General features: G+C 41.4%; 1 protein-coding gene across 1 annotated transcript in view; it reads left to right on the forward strand.

Moving 5' to 3' along the window:
* LOC136867422 (dipeptidase 1-like) overlaps positions 1 to 25,373 on the forward strand; it is a 445,798-nt gene that overhangs the window by 269,566 nt on the left and 150,859 nt on the right. The window contains exon 4 of the mRNA XM_067144625.2: positions 2,741 to 2,891. Within this exon, the coding sequence (XP_067000726.1) occupies positions 2,741 to 2,891 (151 nt within the window). The remainder of the gene's footprint in view (positions 1 to 2,740; positions 2,892 to 25,373) is intronic.

Raw genomic sequence — 25,373 nt, forward strand, 5'->3', positions numbered from 1 at the left:
TGCCGGGGTTACGGATAGTGGAAGTTTGAACCTTCCACCTCTCCACGGGCCTTCGTGGCCTGTACGGAGATGACTTTGCTATCACGAGTCCCATAATTACCGTTTCAAGCCGCCACACGAAAAAATTGTGAAACATTCCATTATATATGACCTATAGAGTAAATACGTCTTCATTATAGACTCTTACGCACTGCAACATTCAGTCCGCAAATCTCTGTGAATTAAATAAAATCCTTCATGACCTTCTATGTGCAACCTAACTCTGTGGCCTCGTTTAGATCTAGTCCACTTATCTTTAAATGTTTAAAAACCTAGTTTCCCTCCAATGAAAATAAATCACTAGAAACTGAGTATAACCACCGTCGCCTTGGTCTCCCTCCACTGACCTCGTCCTCCATTGTTGACTCCTCGTAGGTGACGTATCCTCTTCATTCGCCTCAGATAACCCCACCACAGAAGACACTTTATGCGTACCGCTTCATTAATAGAGTTCATTCCTAACTACCGGGCGATTTGGCCGTGCGATTAGGAGCGCGCAGCTGTGAGCTTGCATCCGGGAGATAGTGGGTTCGAATCCCACTATCGGCAGCCCTGAAGATGGTTTTCCGTGATTTCCCATTTTCACACCTGGCCACGGCCGCTACCTTCCCATTTCTAGCCCTTTCCTACCCCATCGTCGCCGTAAGACCTATCTGTGTCGGTGAGAAGTAAAGCAAAAAAGATAGCAAATAGCATTCCTTAGTCTTTACCTCCTCGTTCCGAGTACCCTCCTGCCATTGTTCTTACTTGTTTACCCAGCGATCATTCTCTCTACTTTCATGTACCTATGAATAAGATATCCTGAGTCCACCCATCTTTCACTTCCGTACACAAAAGTTGATCTACAAAAGAGATCGGAGTAAGTTTCGTTCTGGAGGTGACTGTTGATCGCAGCTGCGAGTTTACTGCATTAGCTTTGCTGCATCTTGATTCACTCTCATTTACTATACTACCAATCTGTGAGAATACACAACCTAAATACCTGAAAGTATCTACCTTTTCCAGCTTTGTGTTCCCGTATGATTTTCATTTCTCTTAGGTTTCTTACCTACTGATATAACTATAGTCTTAGAAGGGCTAATTTTTGTATCATACCCATTACACCTATTTTCAGGTTCCAATATATTACATTGCAGACTTTCAGCCACAATCTGCCATTAAGACCAAGTCGTCGCCATAGGCCAAACTGGTTAGTGCGTTTCCAGCTAACTGAATCCGTCCCTGCCACTTCGTACCTTTCAGCAGATGATCCATGTAAACTATGAACAACAAAGTTGAAGGATTGAATCCTTGTCTAATCCCTGCAATTACTTTGAACTAAGACATCGTTCAGCATTTCATTTCGCATAGTAGTCTAATAGTAATCAAAAATGATTTTTATTGCTTTCAATATTCCACCCTTAATCCCATAACATCTTTTTCCCTCAGTAGTTTGCCGTATGCCTTCTCTAGATCTACAAAATGTAAAGACAACTGTATGTTCCTCTCGTAGAAATTTTCAGTCTGTTATTTGTAGAAGTTTTCAATTACCTGGTGCACAGTGAAGATATGATAGGGTACTGGCAGCTTCTCTGTGGTTTGTATGCACACTGGTTTTCATTCAACTTTTTCACAACCACTAATCGCACCCTCCCTTCCAAAATATCTCGATTGTTACCGCAGTCCTTCCTGTTCTTTTGCTTATAGATAGCTGCAATTACTGCTTTTGTCCAATCAAAAGGTACCTAATTAACATTCCATGGTAACCTTAGAACTGTATGAGGCCATTTTATCTCTGCCTTTCCACTCTATTTAACCATTCATGATGCTGAAAGGGATATAAAGAGGGAATTTTCTACGTTTCAGCCTGCAGTATCCACGGATAGTGAATCATCTTACAAATCCTTTAGAATTATTATTTTCTATATTTCAGGTATGGAACAAAGTCTCGAGGCTAGGCTACTGGCCAATGTTATAGAAGTGGAAGGAGTTCAGGTATGGAACAAAGTCTCGAGGTTAGGCTACTGGCCAGTGTTATAGAAGTGGAAGGAGTTCAGGTATGGAACAAAGTCTCGAGGCTACGCTACCGGCCAGTGTTATAGAAGTGGAAGGAGTTCAGGTATGGAACAAAGTCTCGAGGTTAGGCTACTGGCCAGTGTTATAGAAGTGGAAGGAGTTCAGGTATGGAACAAAGTCTCGAGGCTAGGCTACTGGCCAGTGTTATAGAAGTGGAAGGAGTTCAGGCATGGAACAAAGTCTCGAGGCTAGGCTACTGGCCAGTGTTATAGAAGTGGAAGGAGTTCAGCTATGGAACAAAGTCTCGAGGTTAGGCTACTGGCCAGTGTTATAGAAGTGGAAGGAGTTCAGGTATGGAACAAAGTCTCGAGGCTAGGCTACTGGCCAGTGTTATAGAAGTGGAAGGAGTTCAGGTATGGAACAAAGTCTCGAGGCTAGGCTACTGGCCAGTGTTATAGAAGTGGAAGGAGCTCCATGCTGATAGCTGTAGTCTGGATTCTCGGGGCTACCAAATCATATTAGAGCTATTTCTACATTAATTTTGTTTCAGGAGTAGAGCAAGTTTCTTAGCCTGGGCAACTGTGCAGTCTTATCGTGTTGGTAGAAGCCCTACAACCTGTGCTATAGGCTGCAATTCTAGGGATACCAAACCAAATAAGTGCTCCTTCTACAATTATTATCATTAATTTTATTTCCTCTGTTTCAGGTATCGAACAAGCTCATGAGGCTGGTCTGCTGGCCAGTCTGATTGGAGTCGAAGGAGGTCACGCTCTCGGTTCTAGCCTTGGAGTTCTACGGATGCTGTATCAGCTCGGAGCTCGCTACCTCACGCTGACGCACACCTGCAACACGCCTTGGTGAGCAAACACGTTGATTATTCCATCTACTTATGAATATTATTCTTATTTAGGGGACTTCACCTTCCATGTAGTAAACACACTCTCGAATAACTTTCTTCAAAAATCCATAATTTTCAGGGGTCACCGTACTCATTTGGGGTTTTGACCAGTATTTCCAGACACTACGTGATCTTGAGGAGAAATTTCGAATCTGATTTTTTATTTTTTTTATTCTCCACTCCACGTCGTTTTTATTTGTGATGAAAACAGCTTAAAACCTAGGGCGATAAGAACTCTACGTATTCCTATAAATTGCAGATAAATCATTACATCCTTTTCAGAAATCATCGAGTTCAGAAAGACGTACTTTATGTACTGTACACACAGATTTATGTCACACCAATAAATACCAGGCATAACAATAAAAGTTGATCTATATTCTGAACGTACGACTAACTGGAAGGCTATAGATGATGTTTTGTTATTTAAATGGTACGAAGGAGCAACAAAATGACACGATAATTAAAACTTCAAAGTGAATCCGCTGGCTAGAATACAACAAATGTTGATAAAAAAATTACTATGAATCCAAAACAATCAGTGGATCCATTTGAGAATGCCTCATTTTCTGAGACGATGCTTGTTTTCCAAAGGGGTCCATGATCCAGGTCACCGGCTCCTCATACTAATCACTGGTAATGCAGAACCATGGTGTTCCTCACATAGTGGTACTAATAACAGGTGACGTAGAATCATGTTCCTCACATGGATGTACTAATTACAGGTAATGTAGACCCATGGTATGTCACTCATAATGGCACCTCTCGCAAGCAACGCTGACTCATGGTGTTCCTCACAGTGGTACTGACCGCAGGCTAGGTATACTCACGGTGTCGCTCACATAGTAGTACTAATCACAGGCGATGTAAACCCACGGTATATCACACATTATGGTACCATCCACAGGAAAACAGGCTCATGCTGTTCCTCACACAATGGTACTACTCTCAGGCAACGCATACCCATGGTGTTCCTCATATAATGGTACTACTCTCAACCAACGCAGAACTACTGTATGGTGTTCCTCACATAGTGGTACTAATCATGGGCAACGTAGACCCATGGTGTTGGTCATATAGTGGTACTACTCATAGGTAACGCAGACTCATTCTGAATACAGGGGAACCAACAAAAATTAGCACAGCGCACGTCACCTACTCACGCACTGACATTAGTGTATGTAGTCATGGGACACACACGGTGGTACTACTAATCACAGGCAACGTCCAGACCCGTGGACTTCCGCACATAATGGTACTAATTGCAAGTAACGTCGACCCACCGTGTTCCTCACGTAATGTTACCAATCACAAGTAATCTCATGGTTCAAATTCCATAATCCCTTGGTCGCCGCGTTTAGTTGCAACTTACGACAGGCAGGGGATGCCGTGGCTGTATTCATCATCTACGGACCCCACCCACAGGGGGTGGGAAGGATATTAAAGGGAGGTATGAACAAAGAGCACTGGTATGGACCTACCTTCCCTTTACTTATCCTTTCATATAACTTACCTCCTTCAACTACGGTTTGTGGAAGAAATTTCATTGATTCACTCTTCAAAAAGAGCTGGAACCTTACATATTTTGTGCGCTTGAGTATTGGCAATTCGATTATTCTGCTTTCTTGAATGACTTCTGACCGAAATTATTTACTGGGATCAGTGTCATTCCTCTCTTCGCGAAACTAATGACAATTCCTGGCAGAGGATACTAAACATAGTCTTTAACTGTAGCAATTTTTTGACAAAACTTAATTCGTCAGTATCGTGCGTGACTAGAAATATAATAAAGTTATCTAGGATAATTATACAATGGGAATGTTACTTACTGACTGATATACATGTATTCTACCAATTGCTATTCATGAATGAAGATAGAATACCTGGGCAACAGGACTGAAGTCAGAAACTGAATAGTTAAGAACTTTCATGAATGGTTGTTTAATTAGCCAAACACAAAAGACAGTCAATTAGCAGTCTCCGTTGATAAGAACCTTGGATCAAAGTGGGGTGGGAGGGGGAGAGAGAGATAGATATATATATATATAGAGAGAGAGAGAGAGAGAGAGAGAGATGGAAGGGATCATGTGATTTAGAAGTAGAGGGGATTGGATCGGGGTGAGCTCGAGTGTCTTACTGGCTTAAGTTCATTTCGAGTTAAATGAATGAATTAATTAATACTAATTGGTTTATACGATCGAATTTGGACACAGTTTGGTAGTTGAAGTAATGAGAGTCAGGTGTATTGATAAACACGAGTTTTCACAAGTATTAATTATCATTTTATTGAATGAATTTATATACTATAAAAATACTGGGCTCAATAGTAGACATAGTGGTCTTCAGTTTAGGGCACCAAGGGCTTTCCTCCCGGATGGATCGGGGATTTAAACTGCGTATACATTAGTTTCTCTAGCTCATGGCTTGAGTGTGTGTGTTCGTCTTAATAAATTTAAGATATCGCACTGCAAACCACCGCAGAAACACACAATAGCGAACGCAACCCTCTACACAGGGCTAGCGTCAGGAATGACATCCGGCCGTAAAACTGAGCCAAATGCATACATACTACCAAACACAAGTAATTGGAAAAGCGCACGAAGAAAAATAAGAATGGATACGATACACTCTCTCTCTTGTTTCATTTCGGCCAACTAAGGACCACGTTATTTCAACTATTTCCGTTGAGCCTTAATGTTGGTCCAGTATTCCTTCATTCGTATGCGGTGTTGCTCCTTTCGCTCTTTCGTCCATGCCTTTCCAGTTTTCATCTTCAGCTTTGGTAGGAAACTCTGATGTTCTTTGGAGTTTTTTCTTAAGTAGGACACGCTCCTGGATATCTTCAAATGAGATTCCAATCTGCTGCAGATCTTTCTGTACCTCAATGAACCATGCCCCCTTTGCCTTTTTCTCTTAGAGGAAAGTGAAAATACGGTTGGTTAACCGTGTTGAATTCATTCGGGTCATGTATCCATAAAACGTTATCCTACGTTTTCGCATCACATCGGTTATTTTCTCCACATGCGAATACAACTCCTGATTGTGCCGTCTCCTAAACTCGCAGTTGTCTTTGACTGGACCTAAGATTTTTCTCAAAATCTTTCTTTCCTTGGCCTCCAATTTCTACATCGTGCCTTTTGTGTTCATGGCGAGACATTCCGCTGCATATAGAGCCTCTGGCCGGATGACAGTGCAATAGTGTTTGATTTTTGCATTCGGAGATATAGATCTTTTGTTATAGACATTTTTAGTCAGATGGTGAGCCATTTCCATTTTATTCATGGGTGAAGGAAAGGCTTCTTTTTCGGAAAAGTTAGGTTCTATCCATTCACCAAGATACTTACATTTCTTAACTCGCCTGACTTTTCCGTGAGTCCCTTCTAGCTCACTTGGCGCCAGTTTGATGTTCGTAATGAATTTCGTTTTCTCAAAGGAGATTTGGAGGCCCGCCTTTGCAGCTTGTGTTTGAAGCTGGTTGATCTGCTTCGTAGCCACATCCAAGGAATCATCGAAAACCGCGAGATCGTCTGCAAATGCTAGACAGTCAATTGAAAGGTTCTTGTTCTTTTGGCCAAGTCTGACTCCGCTTTAGAATCCTTCATAACTCATTTCTCTGCGCCATTCACGGATCACTTTCTCAAGAACGCAGTTGAACAACAGAGGTGAGAGTCCATCTCCTTGCCTAACTCCTATCCGTATTTCAGGATACGATACACTACAATATTTCATGCTTCTTTTTCACAGGTTCATGATTATATCTTCCCTTCACCTCTGTACCAATTTTCTGCAAAAAATTCCCAGTACTTTGTTTACAGATAAGCCTATGTATGTTTTAACGAAGAGGTGTACGCTCCATTCAGAAGAGTTCGCAAGGCATATATTCACACACTGCTCTATACCTTGCATGACGTTTGTTGTTCGAGTTGCATTATTTCATCTCTTGGTCAAAGATTAAACTAAAAAAAAAACAAGTTATTCTCTGACCTCATATTTTATCACTTAATTAGATGATTCACTAAAAATAATGTATCATTATTCAAATATAACTATTCCCGATGTTGGAACAACATCATTACATTTAATTGACCATTGTAGGGGTGACAGTGATATTCCACCATAAACTACATAATTTCGAAGATTAACGTTTGTATTTTTATAAACCTGGATACATGTAGCATGCCGGTTATTCTTATAGTGGTTCGCCCTCTAGAAGAAGGACTTCAGGTTTTAAATTTGAATGTAATAATTTCGCATTTTTGTGTTATTGTGCTCCTTTTGGAGGTGGGGGTGGAGCAAAGAAACTTTGAAAATCTGTTCATTACCGTGCGCATCACACATAGAATAAATTTTCGACACCGTACAGAACTCCCAGTAATAATGTACACTGAACCAGAAAAAATAAGTATATATTGTACCAGGAAATTATTTGATAATAAGGCGCGGCTAGATATTTCATAGAGTAATGATATCTTAATCACAGGGTACACTGGGTTTAAAACTGGAGTTGGGTACGAAGTGAGGTTCTGACTACAACGAGTTCCAAATTCTTTAAACTGAATTTATTCACATAAGGTTCACCTGCTGGTTACAGTGATTTTGTTTTCATAGATCCTCCTTGATGGACAGCGACCCAGCCATGGAGGAAAGATCTCTCGCATGCATCAACCAAACCATGGAACCACGAGTCCTTGTAGACAGCAGTGAGTTGTCGTTGATTCTTGAAGGTCCCAGAGCGGGGTAACCACTCACTGATTATGTTACGCAAGTGTCTACATTTAACTGTCCCCCAAGTATCGGAATGATTCACGTAAATCACAGCACTTTGTGAATTGTAATCGTTGTCTCGGCTCTTAGAACCCAAAACGTAAAATTAGGAAAATAAGCTGTACTTGGGAAACTTGTGATGGCTTTCCACAGGAAGAAAAAATAAGGTTTGACTTCTGTCATTTGCGTAGAGTCTTTTTACCAAATTAAATTTTGCACTGTTCACTGGAACTCATCACAACACACTTTATTCCTGTTCATGTCGAGAAATAGAAAGTCTGATGAAAAAACTGCACTCTTAGAATTACTTTTAATTCTACAGAAAATGAATGTTTGTAGCGACCTAGTAAAAGCACAGTTCATTGGAAATTTCACCAACTTTTTTTTTTTTGCTATTTGCTTTACGTCGCACCGACACAGATATGTCTTATGGTGACGATGCGATAGGAAGGGCCTAGTAATGGGAAGGAAGCGGCCGTGGCCTTAGTTAAGGTACAGCTCCAGCATCTGCCTGGTGTGAAAATAGGAAACCACGGAAAACCATCTTGAGGGCTGCCGACAGTGGGGTTCGAACCCACTATCTCCCGATTACTAGATACTGGCCGCACTTAAGCGACTGCAGCTATCGAGCTCGGTCACCTGCATTTTACATGAATGTCTATGAGTGCACATGTCTCTATTTTTGTAGTGTAAATTGCTTGGAAAAATCACTAGCATTCCCAAATACTGCATTCTATGCGAAGCATTTATTATTATTATTATTATTATTATTATTATTATTATTATTATTATTATTATTATTATTATTATTATTATTATTATTATTATTCGACTCATTGGCCGAGTGGTCAGCGTTGAGGCCTTCTGTTCAGAGGCTCGATTCCCGGCCAGGTCTAGGATTTTAATCGCCTCTGATTAATTCTTCTGGCCCGGAGACTGTGTGTTTGTGTTTTTTCCAACACGTTCCTCTTCATATTAACACAACACACTACACTACCAACCACCACAGAAACACGCAATAGCGATTACATCTCTCCATATAAGGTTGGTGTCAGGAAGGGCATTCGGTCGTAAAACAGGGCAAAATCCACATGTGCGACACAGTTCGCAACCGCGACTCCACAAGTGTGGGAAAATCGGTAGAAAATGATTATTATTATTATTATTATTATTATTATTATTATTATTATTATTATTATTATTATTATTATTATTATTATTATTATTATTATTATTATTGTGAGAAGTCTGTTTGCAGGAAAGAAAGCAACATATTACTTTCAGCTACCGTATTTGATACAATGTCTCAGTGAATTGTTAAACACTTGTACGAAAATTAGTCTCTGAATATTCTGTTATTCACATCGTAATGTTAAAGTTTAAGTCGAATTCACTTGGAAATATCACTATTATGACTTCTAGCATACACATAAATATTAGTTATACAAGTCTGAATCACCTTCTTCATTACAAGTCCCTCAACGAGCTTCAGCTTACCGAGAGTTTATAAGTACCGTAACGCCGGAATTATTTTATGTACCACAACTCGCATGTCACTTAGGAATAATATCGCCCAGCAGGCCGACTCTGTATCATGCAGCGGACCAACATCGACGTGTTGCCGGTGTGAAATGAAGTGACAGGACCAAGAGATATGGCCTTTCATACTAATCTAGCTCTGATGTAATGTTTCATTAAAATCCTGAATATCTCCTTAATCCCTGGATCGATTTTGGGGAAATTAACATGAAGAGATGTTTAAGATATGTGCTCTCAGATGCTGTTGTTTCTGAAACGATACCTCAATAGGTTTAGGATATATCAAATTTCTTGCTTGGACGTTTTTATATCGTACGACGCAACCTATCCTTGACCCCGTGCTGGCTGGCTGTGCGATGAAGTTAGAGTTGTGCGGGTTGACTACTTGCTCCTGCCAGACTTCGTTAGTATGAGCGCTGAAAATACACTCGCTAATACTTTATAAATTATTTATGGCATATTTTGTGTGAGAAATACTTAATGTACGGTCAATCCAGGTACAATATAAATAATATATATATATTGGCCGTGAGCTAAAATCGAAGAATCTGCCACGTTTGAGATCCTCAAATCAGAGTAAAAGTGTACAGCACTCACCATGAAACGGAAGCATACATAGTAGCTGGTTTGTAGACATCACTGAGATCGGATTTCTAGATCGACGAGTAAGACATAAATAACAAATAGCGTAGGAATTTTCTTCTAGAAGGTAAATGAACGGCTGTCTATCAGAAAAGTTCGTTGATAGCATACTTAATCGCTAAATGCTTATGCGAGCGATTACCACTTTACAGTGGTTCGAATACAACCAGTGCTCGCTACACTTGTTTTTGAAATCTCTACCTATAACAACTTGTGAGCACAGTCGCCTTTTTGGAGCATACTAACAACACTCACGAGGAACAGTAAGTCCGACTCCTCTCAATGGTCAGCGTTGAGGCTCGGATCTCGGCCGAGTCGTGGATTTTAATCGCACCTGATTAATTTTTCTGTCTCGGAGACTGGATTTTTGTGTTTGTCCCAACATTCTCCTACTCATATTCAAATAACACACCATACTACCAACCACCACAGAAACACACAATAGTGATTACACTCCTACATATAGGTTTGGCGTCAAGAAGGGTATGCGGTCATAAAACTGGGTCAAATCCACAAGCGCGACACAGTTAGCACCCACGACCCCACAAGTGGAAAAAGCGGTAGAAGGAGAAGAATAATTCACGAGGAGCAGTTATCATAATTTCCTTATTTCGTTTCATTTCTCTGTATAGCAGTCCATTAATAGCTTAGGTGAGAAGTTAAGCACAGAGGGAAAGCGCATTACTTATTTTAATTTTTATTATTACCTTCTTCTTCTTCTCCTTCTTCTTCTTATTCTTATTCTTCTCTTAAGACGCCGTCTTCATACGGAGGTTGGCGATCGACATAGCCAGCCAGCTCTAATCTTGACAATGCAACATGAAATTCATCTTCTGATGTACAGTACATCTGTGCCACCTTAGAATGTCCTATAGCCATGAACTTTTCTGTCACCCACCGAACCGTTTCTCATGAATCTTTCCTTCAATAATTAGCTGTAATAATTGATACCACTCTCCCCTCGCACTAGGCCGCGCTTGGAGCCAGGGTCCAGCTTTCACATCCATACAGGAGAATAGGGAATATGTAGCAACGGGTATTCGTAGCTGCAGACTGAGATCTGACTTTACAAAAATTTCCTCATGGTAATGAATTGGTTCATAGCCTGCTCAATTTTAGATTTTATTTCTCATTTGGGACTACATTAGTCGTTCAGTATAGTGACCATGCATTTAAAGGACACTTGTTCTGCTATAAGACGTTTAATTGTGAGATTTGCTCGGATTGACTGTTATTACCTACCTGTTCTTAATTAGGCACGTTATGGCTCAAAGCCCAAAATGTTAGTTTTTGTTATACTAACCATAACATAAATTGCCTTGTGTCTGGTTCCTAAAATTTAAGGCTATAGACAGATAACGAGGGTTGCTGTATTTTAGTAGAAGTATATCGGTCACTCTATCTCGTTATCCAGTCTGCAATTTTCAGTTTTCCTCTGCAGAGTCATACGTGGACTCTTCGTGATACCGAGCTCGATAGCTTCAGCCGCTTAAGTGCGGCCAGTATCCACTATTCGGGAGATAGTAGGTTCGAACCCCACTGTCGGCAGCCCTGAAGATAGTTTTCCGTTGTTTCCCATTTTCACGCCAGGCAAATGCTGGGGCTGTAACTTAATTAAGGCCACGGCCGCTTCCTTCTCAGTCCTAGCCCTTTACTGTCCCGTCGTCGCCATAAGACATATCTGTGTCGGTGCGACGTAAAGCCAATAGCAGAAAAAAACTCTTCGTGATACAACCTGAAAAAATCGATTATTTCGAAATATGTTTCAAGCGAAGAATGCTACGCATTCCGTGGATAGCATTTCAAACCAATGATTGGATTATAAACCAGCTTAACCCCATAATAAGATTATCATCAATATATGAAGAATGAGTTTTACATTTCTTTGGATACATTATGAGATGTGAGAATGACATAATAGAAATACTTTCTTGGAAATGTTTCTGACAAGAGAGATCGTGGACAAGTTTCTACTCGATGGTCGAGTGTTACCAAGAGTATAACTGGGTTGAACCTCTTTCGTACAGCACGTCTGGCCGAGGACCGCAAGAGATAGAGACAGCTGAGCAGAAACCTCCTCGGAGATCACGATTTTCAGAAGTGAGGGAACGATAAGGTAATAATATTGTCGATTTATCTGTGGGCTTATCAGTTGAATACTAGCTCAGTCTGCAAAACAGATGGATATTGTCAGGAGCTGTAGTTAAAAATTGAGGTTCGAATCCCAGTCTGTACCTTTATTGAGTGTTCATAGTTATTACTATACTTGAGACCGACTCATGGCTGAACGGTCAGCGTACTGGCGTTCGGTTCAGAAGGTCCCGGGTTCAATTCCCGGCCGGGTCGGGGATTTAAACCTTAATTGGGTAATTCCAACGGCATGGGGGCTGGATGTATGTGTTGTCCTCATGCTCATTTTATCCTCATTGCGACGCGCAGGTCGCCTACGGGATTCCAATAGAAAGATCTGCACTTGGCGAGCGGAACCCGTCCTGGGATATCCTGGCACTAAAAGCCATATGACATTTTTTACTATACTTGACCTTAACAGCCGTCGCACGATGCCATGGAGGAGGTTGCTGACTGGCCCCTAATGGAATAAGAATATCTCACTGTAGTGAGTTAACGATTGCTACCGAGGGGAGTGGGCACGTGTGCTAACGTGCTACGGCTACGGAGCCAAGCTCTGCATTCTGCATGGGTTTTAGCCCCCGACGTCAGGTGTCCTGAAAATGGTTTTCTGTGGTTTTCAATTTTCATTTCCAGTCAAAAGCCAGGACAGTTCCTAATCATACGCCAGAGCCGATTCCTTCCTCCTGCTTGTCTAGTTTCATCCTGTATCATTCGTATCATCTTCATTAGCTCCTCAACTGAGGCTGGAGTCAGGAAGGCCATCTGATCGGTAGAAAATGCCATAAAGTATCATTTCACCTCATCCCCGGTCCCGTATAAAAAACGGGACTAAGGGATAGACATACATAAAATGAATTAACAGCTGCTGACAATATTTTCACAACAGCCGGAATATATGTTTTCACGTGGAATCCAAACCACACCTCAAGGTCGTATAGGTGCTTCAGTCCATTTCGTGGAGTTTCATAGATTGTTCTGGAAAACTGTTAAACGTATCAAACTTACATAGGGCTAAATGTGAAGCCGGTATCTCAGATAATATCCATTCGTTTAAGTTCAATCCTTTAAGCTACACCTGCGCCAATCTCATGCAATGGAACGTCACAGTAACGAAACAGACATACTGGTAGACAGACAGGCATATAACTCCCAAACGTTCTGTTGAATTCCTTACCTAAGAGTACAGTATTTTATACGTAATTAACGCGGCACGTTGTCTTTCATTATCAAGCAACGTACGAGCATTTCAATTGCTTCGTTAGTTGTCAAGTGCGTTGATGGCAGTTGGGACAAGTATACTGTTTTAATATTATAAGGATGCACGTCACGTATAAATATGTATCTATTTATGCATTCGGAATATTAATGCAGATGGTATAAGCCAGGGGTAATATCCCTCCATCTGTAATTAACTTGGGAAGTTGAAATCGTGATAGTATAATGTACACACTGAGAGCAAAATAGCTTGGAATATGCATTCTGTAATTAGCGAAGAGCGTATGATTTTTTTTTTTGCTAGGGGCTTTACGTCGCACCGACACAGATAGGTCTTATGGCGACGATGGGATAGGAAAGGCCTAGGAGTTGGAAGGAAGCGGCCGTGGCCTTAATTAAGGTACAGCCCCAGCATTTGCCTGGTGTGAAAATGGGAAACCACGGAAAACCATCTTCAGGGCTGCCGATAGTGGGATTCGAACCTACTATCTCCCGGATGCAAGCTCACAGCCGCGCGCCTCTACGCGCACGGCCAACTCGCCCGGAAAGAGCGTATGATACCATGGCGCTTCATGTAATTAATACTTCCGTTCACCAACATAAGGACGTCTGGGAAACACATTAACAGGAAGTTCTTTTGTACTCTGATAAGAAGAAGGGAATATTTTATTCAACCGTTTCCTAGCAAATATACATTTCCTCCTCAGAGGTCGCTTTACCAAGAACCAAATGGTGCCAGCAGGAGAAATATTTGATTAAAAGTCAAATGAGTAATGTTAGCTGACAACTAGTTACATATTTTCAGAAAATTTGTACACACATCGAAAATATTAGTATTTTACTCTGGTCTGTTTTGAGACAATCCTTTACGGGAGTGAAAGCTGCGTGGACTCGGATATATTATTCTTAAGCATGCTATTAGTGAGAATAATCTCCGGTACGAAGACGTGGGAACAATGGCAGGAGGATTCAAAGGCTAAGTATGGAAAGAGCTCGATTGATGGAGCTGTACGCATAAACCAGCTTCGGTGGTGGGGTCATATAAGGTGAATGCAGGAGGATAAGTTACCTAGTAGAATAATGGACTCTTAGTCCAAGACGAAGATAGTTAAACTCATATTCTAACGATTTAAAAATAAGAGATGTAGAACTAAACGAGGCCACAGAGCTAGTTACAGACAGAGGATTCTAATCACGTAGGCTAAGTGGACCTCGAACCAGTGAAAATCCCTGACCTGGCCGGGTAAGGCGGCCACGCTACCCTTACACCACGGTGCTGGCTAATAATAATAGTAATAATAATAAAATAATAATAATTACCTTGGTGAGACTGTACAGGAGAATGCACTAGAAGTAGAGCATATGCATTACCGAAATATTTACAATAATGAGTGCGATCCTGGAATGCCAAAATCAAGCACTACATCCCCATAGTCAAAAGGGAATGCCTATATGCCAATGAATGCTTGTGTCTGAACTACAATTTGGAGAATTTAGAGGTCTAAAAAGAATCCTGAGGAAAATTATGGGCGTTGTCCGGTTTGAGGTAGACGGAAACTTCGGAGCAACAAGTAAGTTAACGAGAAGTCGGAGATAATCTCAGAGACCATGAAAAGGAGGAGAGTGTCATTTGCAGGTCATTTGTACAGAGTGAACGGAACTATGGTTACGAAATCTATATATGATTCCTTCTGGAAGGAGAAGAAGAAAAAGAAACATGTCACCGGATTAAGGTAACGCGGAAAGATATGGAAAGGTTAACATTTCCAAGCTCCAAATGTTAGGCAGAAGTAAATTTAGGAACACACTGGAAAATCTGAAAGCCGAAGGGAAAACTAAGAAGATCGGAAGAGCCTGAACTAAAGAAAACCGGAAGCAGGCCAACGAACGCATGAAGGAGTATTGGAGACGGAGGAACGTTCACACAAAGGAAAAGAAAGGATATTTTAATGAGATCCTGATTGGTGATAGCCCTATCGCTAATAATAATAATAATAATAATAATAATAATAATAATAATAATAATAATAATAATAATAATAATAATAATAATATATTTTTGCAACCTGAGTTACGTCGCACCGACACAGATAGCTCTTATGGTGACGCTGGTGTGAAAGTGGGAAACCACGGAAAACCATCTTCAATGCTGCCAACAGTGGTGTTCGAACCCACTATGTTCCGATTTCAAGCTGGTACCTACGAGACCCAAACCGCACAGTCACTTGGTCGGTAATTATCATTATTAACAACTGGCTTTACGTCCGACCGACACAGATAGACCTTATGTCGACGATGGGATAGGAAAGGGCTGAGAGTTGGAAGGAAGCAGCTATGGTCTTAGTTAAGGGAAAACCCCTGAATTTACCCGTTGTAGAAATGTAACAGGGCTGCCGACAGTGAGGTTCGAACTCACTATCTCCCGAATGCGAACTCACAGCTGAGCGCCCCTAATCACACGGCCAACTCGCTCGGTCTCCTTGACTAAATTGTCAGCGCAGTCGCCTTCGGTTCAGAGGACCTTGGGTTGTATTCCCAGCCGGGTCGGAGATTTTAACCTTAAATAGTTATTTTCCAGGAGTTGGGGGCAAAATTCCTGCAACTACACCACAAGGTCACACTACCGCTACAAAAACTCGCAGTTTCCACACACACAGCAGATGTCAACCACGCTCGTCGGAGCGTCTGCCTTACGAGGGCTGCACCGGGCTAGAACAATTCACATAAAATTGATTATCATTGTGATTATTATTATATTATTTTTATTATTTAATGCAATACTGCACATATGATTTAACCCTTTTATATCATAACTCGACACCATGCATTGTAATCACTACCCCTTTAAAGACGTTATCTAAAGCGGAACAGCCAGTTGCTACAGAAGAAGGAGGCCTGACACCGCAGGTGCGCTAGGCAGCGGTTTTGACAGCAAGGCCCTCTGGGAGGAGATTACTGAAGCTTGCCGGTCGGGCAATAAGATCCATCCGGCCGAGATCGTTCTGCGGCTCTACCAATTGACAGAGGGGATTTAGAGGGATTGCGAATTCACAAATTTACCAGCCAGCACGTTCGTCTCAAGAGCGCAATTAATTTTGAAGGATTTTCACAATAGTCTACTTTCGGATTACGAATATGCAGCATTCAGGAAAGGACATGTGTTAGGCAAGTAGATATTATGTACCTGAAAATAAAACGGTTGTATAATTTTTCCTACATACTAGTAGAGTTACGAGTGTGAGCTGTGTCCCGCAAGTCCACTTGGTCCAGTTTTACGCCCAGATGTCCTTCCTGACGCTCGTCTAGGCTAATAAAGGGCTGAATTCACTGATGCTTCTCCCTTTGTGTTCGGTGGTGTGGTATGTCGTGTTTATATCGAGCTGTGAACTTACATCCGAGAGATACTGGGTTCAAATCCCACAGTTAGCAGCCCTGAGGAGTGTTTTCCTTAGTTTTCCATGTTCACACCAGGAAAATGCTGGGGCTGTACCTTCATTAAGGCACGGCCGCTTCCTTCCCACTCCTAGCCATTTCCTCTCCCATCGCTGTCACAAGACCTATCTGTGTCGGTGCAAAGGAAATTGTAAAAAAAAAAAAAAAAAAAAAGAATCCTCACCTAGTTCAAGCCATAGAAATGAATCAGAGGCAGATAAATTCCTCGACTCGGCCACAAATATAATGCGGAACCGCGTGAACCGAAGGCCACGACTCCGATGATTCAGTCGAGGCTCCGAACACAAATAAAACTGTTCTGAATAATTTCTTTCTTTCTCTCTTTCTTTCTTTCTTTCTTTCACTTTCATATCGTCAAAGCCAAGGATGAGACTGAGACCGGTTAATGAAAGTGGAAACAATTTTCTACCCCACACACTGTTAACAATACATCTTTCTATCCATCCCCAAAAACAAAAATTTTCCAAAGGACGAAGGTTTCTGCGTCATTAAATGTGTCGATGCGTAATCATATTTTGGTACAGCTGTTCTTATGCATTCCATATAAATTCTGCAACTCCACATACTTTGCATATTGTACAAATGTTTATAAGACCGGTTTCACTCGAAATATTCCATACTACTCCTTCTCAAACACCTTGTATGGAGTTTCATTGTGTGTGAAAGGAGATGATGAGGATTATTTGATAATACTACAGACATGTTTGTTTATCAATTTCGGTTCTTTTTTACTTAGGAAGTGGGTGATAATCTGTAATATTCCGCCGCTTGTGCCAGGGTGAAATTGTAATTATGAAGGTCTAGTTATGGGATGGGAGCTCTGCAGTGTCGAGGCAGCAGCCCTGTATTCGGGTTTAATTTGAGAACAGCCTCCTGTCTTGCAGGTGAACTTGCCATCCTTAAGCCTTAGAGAAGACACATCAACAGAATGCCTTGCAGGCGAAAGACTACGAGAGAGGCAACATACAAAATTGAAATGGTGCTTCAGGCTTTAGCTTTGATAACATATTTATGAAGTATATTATTAGGGCGTCATGAAAACGGGTATAAGTCAGAAAATGACTTGTACTCTTCTCCCCTAGATTTTTTTTTTTTTTTTTTTTTTGCTATTTGCTTTACGTCGCACCGACACAGATAGGTCTTATGGCGACGACGGGATGGGAAATGCCTAGGAAGTGGAAGGATGCGGCCGTGGCCTTAATTAAGGTACAGCCCCGGCGTTTGCCTGGTGTGAAAATTGGAAACCACGGAAAACCATCTTCAGGGCTGCCGACAGTGGGGCTCGAACCCACGATCTCCCGATTACTGGATACTGGCCGCACTTAAGCGACTGCAGCTATCGAGCTCGGTCCCTAGATTTATATTAACATGTTTACTTTTAATCTTAGGACCAAATGAAATATTATACATAATATAGTTTAGTTCCGACATATACTACTTAGAGCGGAGATCAAAATCCCCTGAAGAACTCACACCGTAGACGTATCGTACTTTGAACATTTTCTGACTTATGCTCATTTTCCCAGGCAGCCCAGATGTTATCAGAAAGTTATTTATAATAATAATAATAGTAATAATAATACAAATAATAAAAAACCGAGTGATTTGGCCGTGTGATTAGTGGTGCACAGCTGTGAGCTTGCATTCGGGAGATAGTGGGTTACTATTTCTAAATTTTTTATTATTATTGTTATTTTAGTGATAACTGAGGTGTGGATGGAGAAGTCGGTTGTTCCGTTGAAGCATGGGTGTGATTAGGCTGGCATTTATTAAATCGTTTGGATTATGTGCACTAATAAGTGGTGGGAACCGGACGGTCACCCATCCAGGTACTAACCATGCCCAAAGTTGCTTAGGCATGCAACCTGGACTAGTTGTCACCGATATTCGCTAATAGTTAAGCAAGTGTGGGATGTTATTCACATAAAAATAATTTAGAAAAGCAGCATATGTAAAATTGCAGCCATTTGTTAGTGCACTGTACAGGTAATCCTTGGTTCCAGTGCTTATGGGTTTAATGGATTTTGTTGTCGGGAAGCTATAAAAGGCTATTTATGGTAGTGAGAACTGAGGGTGATTAATTTTTCATGGTTGAGTTTGATGATGGAAGGGTCTTGGTTCCGGCACTTCCTTCTGGCGGGGTCTTGGCGTGTGGAGGATAGTTATTAAGTGGGATTTTGGAGAGTATGTGGTGGTGGTGGTGGTCTGATTTGGGACGTGAGTAGTTGGAATAATATTAGTTGAAGGAGGTAATTTGTTTCTTGGCTTGGAGGGTGGTGGTGAGAGTTTAATGGTACTGGGTGCAAAGATGGGGAGGTCTGGAGGCTTAGAAGTGGAGTGGGAGAGTGTGTGTTCATGTGGGTGAGATGGTGGTATTATCTGTAATATGTTCGAATTGCCTGTTTAAAATATAGGCAGCCAGAGATCGAAGCGGCGTGAATGCCGTGGCAGTTCGCGCACTTCGGCTGGTCCTGTGGTAAGTGTGGTGGTGGGAACCACTACATCAGTGGAAGCGGGTGGGTTCTGAGCAGGCAACTGCAGAGTGATATAGTTTCAGGCATTTGAAACACCGTGTGAAAAATGATGGGCGTGAATGTGTGTTGGTTCGAGTCTCTGTAGTTATTTTCTGTGTTGGGTGTGTCTTTGAATTTGGGGCAGAGTTTTTACCAGTCAGCACCGGCACTTACCAAGACACTCCCACCCTATCGAACCCACAACCACTTACCCGCCGCAAGCCCATCAAGATCAGAACATACTGCAAGCAATATTACTAGCACTACTAATCAAGTTTACAATTCCCACCACAAACCAACTTAGCACAAGCTATATCCGAACCCACCACCCGAACAATGTCCTAAAACCTGTCACAGCCCTAAGCCAATATCGCTTGGTGGACTGAGTAGCTGAGCAACTTGCAGCCAAGAAAAACATATAGCCTCCTCCCCCTAAATATTGCATGCCCCATCGAAACCAGACCATTCAACCTCCGATACCAAGGTCGTACACTCGAACCTCGTCGAAAACGGCCAATACTACGACGTAAACTAAAACCAAAACCTAAGCTCATTTTCATTCCTAAATCCAGTCAATCAATTCAGTCAATCAAAATCTCACCCCCACCACAATATAAAAAAACTACCAAAAGTCAACGCTCTACGTGCCACATGTCATAGTAAAATTAAGGAACAAATAGGTCGGAAATTTGAATCACCGTACCCCATCTGCAGCAATTCGAGTCAGTTCGCGAGGGTCAGGCTCAGTCAATGTAAGGTCCGATCACCACCTCCCGAAAATCGTCCTGAACTAGTGGCCCTACTTCGGATACTTGACGATCCCAACGACACCCAGTTCCCAAACCCCTGCATTCAAGATGTTGTCCGATTCACCCCTCTATCTCTCCTGAATATATTTCCCTATCACCGACCTTTTGTTCTCACAGCACAGCTGCCAATCAGACCCTGAACCTCCACTTCCTCACCATCAACTCAGGACTCACGTCCCACCGCCCCAGGAACACTTACACATCATGTCCAATAGACAATCCACAAACAACACATTTCCATTACTTCCCCAAAACATTCAATCCTTCACTGCCAGGAAACACCACCTTCAAGCCCTCGCAATTCAATACTCCCAGCAGGTGGTACTGATGAACGAAACCATACTGTGACTACACATTCCGACTCATCTTCCAGGCTTCACTCTACATCGTGTGATAGCGGGGATCAGCAATCAACCACCATCTTTCTTCACGAATCCATTCTTCCCCCTTGATTTTACAGAAGCCGTTGTTGCAGCAGTATACTTCAAATCTTGAAACTTTCAACTGGCCACCATTTATATCCGAGCAGACCATCCCCTCCCGCTCTACTACCTCACCCACCCAAATTTCATGCTTTTAGCAGATCTAAACCGATCCTACAGTGAAATGAGCACCCTCCACTCATATCTGAACCATACAATTCTCTCTGTCAACTTCCTGGTCCTTCACGTCCATGCTCTCAAACTACCCCAGACGCTTTAATAGCACAAAATTCCTTTGAATACCGAATCAATAAATGCTCCCTTCCCACCTTCCTATCCTTCTACGAATCTCTATTCACTAATCCATCTCTAATCCAACCCTTCTCATACCAAATTTCGCCCGAACCAACTGGAACCAGTACTGTTCAGAATTAACAAAGTCACTTACTAAAGCCCCACTCCCCCTAATAAACCTCAACTCTGTTCGCACACTTGAAGAATTCATTACGTCTTTCATAACCCCGCCCTCTAAAGTCCATATTCCCACCACCCTCCACTCGCCTTCAGAATCCCGCCTTTCCCCGAAATATCTTAATTTATAAAAACTACCGCAATTCCGTCTACATCAATATACCCAGAGCCAACATTCGCTCAATCAGAAACCACCCCCATTGCCTTCAAAAGAAGTTCCTAGACTCAAACGTGCATGGATCTTAACAAAATACACTCCCACCATTATCGCTACTGGCACATTCACTCTAGCCTACCTGGACAAAATAAGTCCGCACAGTATCCTATCATTCACCAATGCAATGCACCAACAACATTAGCTGAAAAATTCAAGATATTTTCAAATCATTTCGAACAAAGGTTCACTAACCAAACCAGCCCATTCTTCTCCAACACATACACCCAATTTTACCAAATTAATTAATCTTACTCCCTCTCATTCCCATACCCCATCCTCTAAACAGACCCATCACGTCCTCAGATATCCAAGAAGTCTTTGGTAAACCACGCCATCACAGCCCCAGGTCCAGACAAAATCTGCTATCGTCGCATCAAAAAGCCCCTCCAATATTATTCACTCTTCTGGCCACACTGTTCACTTTAGTTCTACGAACGGAAGTTTACCCAACCTCTTGGGAAAAGTTCATCACGTTTCTTTTTCCTAAAACCGGCAAACACCCTTCTCATCTCGACTCATACAGACCTCTTTGTCCAATTTCCATATTAGCAAAAATGCTCGGTAAGATATTAGTCCGCCGTATTTAATTTCACATCAAATAAAAACCATCTTCTACCAGTATCACAATGTGGATTCCACCCAGGCTTCTCTTCATCCGATCAACTATTATTATTAATTCAATCTGCCTCTGATAATATAAAAAGGAATAGCCGTCATATTCAGACTGATTACTTCGCACTTCTAGATACTTAGCTCCGATATATCAATGCCTCTCTGTCCAATCGATCAGCACGAATCTCAACTAATCAGGAATTCTCTATACTAATACCCATATAACACAGAGTACCGCAAGGTTCCCCTCTCATTTTTACCTCATTGTGTCAAACATCCTTTCACCCCCGCTCAGATTCAACTTCTACAGTTTTGCCGACAACACTGCAATTCTGACGCCATCTACCGCCAGTTACAACCATTAACCGCCTCCTTCAGCCAAATCTAAATCCTTCGTCTCCCGGTGCGACAAATGGCATCAAAAATAAATCATTTAAGAAGCAATCTGTTCTCATCCGTCGATTTTAATGCCGCCTCTCTACCACTTGAAACTCCAACAATCTCTGCCTAAGTATCAGAAAAAACCGCTACAACCACAAGCCACCTTAATATATCTAGGCGTTACAATCGACCAAATCCTCAACTTCAGACCCCATTTTAAGAACTTAAAAATAAAGTCCTTCCACCGAGGGAGCTTAATCCGCCACCTACACACCAAGCTCCTTATATTAACGCACAAAACCTCAGCCTACGTGAGTATAAGCGAGGAGCTATCTGACAGTAAGATAGCGGCCCTGGTCTAGAAAGCCATGAAAAACGGCCGAGAGAATTCGTCGTGCTGACCACACGACACCTCGTAATCTTCAGGCCTGCGGGCTGAGCAGTGGTCGCTTGGTAGGCCAAGGCCCTTCAAGGGCTGTAGTGCCATAGGGTTTGGGGAGGGGTGTTAGTTACACAGTATTTATCCATAAGACCATACATATAAATATTTGAGAAATAAATTTTAGGCCTTCACTTAAAGTACCATTTCACACAGCGTGAATAAAATTATGTACAGCCTAGATATCAGTGCCTCATTTTCGAATTTACATACTGATTTTCATTAAATTATCTTGAGCAATTTTTTTTGCTAGTAGTTTTATATCGCACCGACACAGACAGGGCTGCCGACAATGGGGTTCGAACCCACTATCTCTCGGATGCAAGCTCACAGCTGTGCGCTCCTAATCACATGGCCAAATCGCCCGGTAAAGAGCCATTTTCTCAGTATATACGTACATACATACACACACAGACAGACAGAAATGACGGATAATAAAAAGTACATTTCCTTGTTACTGTGGACATTACCGATACAAAAATACCATTCTCTTTAAATTATGAGCAATGTACAGACAATACCCCTATTTTTTATATATAGATTCAAGCTCTTCAGATGTTTGAATTTGTTTAATTACCAGCGTTTCTCCCCAGTATGGCAGTAGGCACCAGCATCTAGGAAAGGTGTTTGAATTCAACTGACGAGCCCACTGATACACTTCAAACGAGAAATCTGTGTTGGTGAGGGAAAATATTTAATAACCGGCAAAAAGGAAAAGCAGGTGCATTTTCACGTACTAATAATGAACTTTGATATGAAGAACGTAAGAATACCTTTACCCTCGAAAGCATAGCGAAGTAATGTCCTGTCCTCGTCGCCAGATTGCGCAGTTCTTTTCGGTCACACCCCACAATGCAGATGAGCTACATGTATCATTTCAACCATATACGAGCTCTTCTGACATTCTTACATCTCTGGCAGTACCGGGAATCAAATCCGAGCCCCGAGGACGATAGCTAATAGTGCTAACCGTTACTCTGTGGAGTCGGACATAGAATAATATTGTATGGTAGTAATATTCAAAGATGCGTTCTGACAGTTCTTAGAGGGAGGTCCGTTTATTGCATGCTTGAGTAGGGAGAAAGGAGTAAGGGGCATGGTTGCGATGGAAACGTGAGCGGACCCACTGCAGTTGCCAACGAATTAAGCCTGCTGGCCGGCTTATGTTTCTTGGAGTTGCGAACCTTTCAATTCTGAGTTACGTACAACACAACACTGCAGTCAGAACGAACGAAGAAGTAAGGCGGAAGCGAAGGGAAGGAGGAAGGAATGCAAAATGTGGCAACACCGTGCAGTGCTCCTCCCTGCAGCACTTATTTTAATATTACTGGTATAATATCACTGTCAGTGAAAGACCATAATTGCAAAGTGTTGTACCTCCGAACGCTCATTTAAATGACACTGTAGTTGGTATTACTCTGACGTCATCCGGTGTTCTGCCGCAGACACAGAAATGTTGTTACATGCGGTAGTCGATGGCGAGGAGTGGCGAGCAGGTGTGTTGCTTGAGCCATTGTATCTCTATTATGAACATTGGAAAAGTAATGGAAACTAGAAGAAAGTTAAGATGGGGAAGAGTTGTAAGAACTCGATGGAAGAGAGACAAAGTACGATTGTTACGATGAACATAGAGTGGCGACCACTTTAGTTCTAGGAATGATAATGACACATGGTCGTATTTTCCTAAATTACATGTATCTCTCACACATGCATTTTGAGCATGCGGCAGTCTTAGAAACAATTTTGGCCTCACATAACTGAAAATAACATCACAATAGTCAAGATGTGGCATTGAAAGAGCTTCGATCAATTTCTTTTAAATTTTTATTTGAAAGATTTGTTTATATTCATATAATGTAGAGCTTAGAAAAGCATTTTGGCAGATGTGTATGAACTGTGCAGACCAAGTCATTTTAGGCCTGTATTATACGATTGTACACTTCAGGACGTAATATTTTCGCTGAAAATCCAATGATGAACTAGACATAACAGATCAAATACAATATTTCATTTGGATAGGATTATGCATCCCTTCACGAAGCGCCAAAAGTAAATTTTGAGATATTTACACAAACGCAACATTGTATTAATTCATCTTTCCTGTGAAATGTAAAGTGATATATACCGAAATGAAGATAAAGCATTAATTGTCGTGTTCATGTATCAAGATGAGTGATATTTTAAACATATTGTCAACTGATATAATGGCTCTTGGTCATATGATACTTTATAGAAGTTTCTTTAGCTTTTTATTTTACATCACTTACTATCCAACAACATTGTCATTTAATTATTATTTAATTTAGTTTTAAAAATCAATGCAATATATAATACGGCACTCTACAAAATTTAGTACTCATTGAAGAACGGGGTAATATTTTGTCACATACCACATCATGTGTTATATGGATTATATTCTTCTACAGATGTCTTTGACAAATGCCTGCAATTTCGGTGCGTAATTCAGACTCTAAAATAGCGGTTAATTACTTTATACAAAATCTTAATTTATTGATTGAGGGATTGGCGTTTGGTCAAAGTTCATTTGCCGCAAAAGCATATGTAGAACAAAAGTTAGCACAATGAATTATACAAACTTAGGTACCAGATGGAGCAATAATGCCAAGTGATGCATAACACCACCCATTTAATAATATATGTACAGTAATAATACAATGGAGTAGTATATAATTTCCTCCTAGCAAGGCCGTGCCCATTGGGAAGGTGAGGCGGGTTCAAACCGACTCCGAATTAAAAGTGAAATTGACAAACTTAAACAGCATATACAGTTTACAAAAACGAAAATTAGCAAAACAAAGAAAAATGAATTC

The sequence above is a fragment of the Anabrus simplex genome, chromosome 3, assembly GCF_040414725.1.
Source record: "Anabrus simplex isolate iqAnaSimp1 chromosome 3, ASM4041472v1, whole genome shotgun sequence".
In the NCBI taxonomy this organism is placed as follows: domain Eukaryota; kingdom Metazoa; phylum Arthropoda; class Insecta; order Orthoptera; family Tettigoniidae; genus Anabrus; species Anabrus simplex.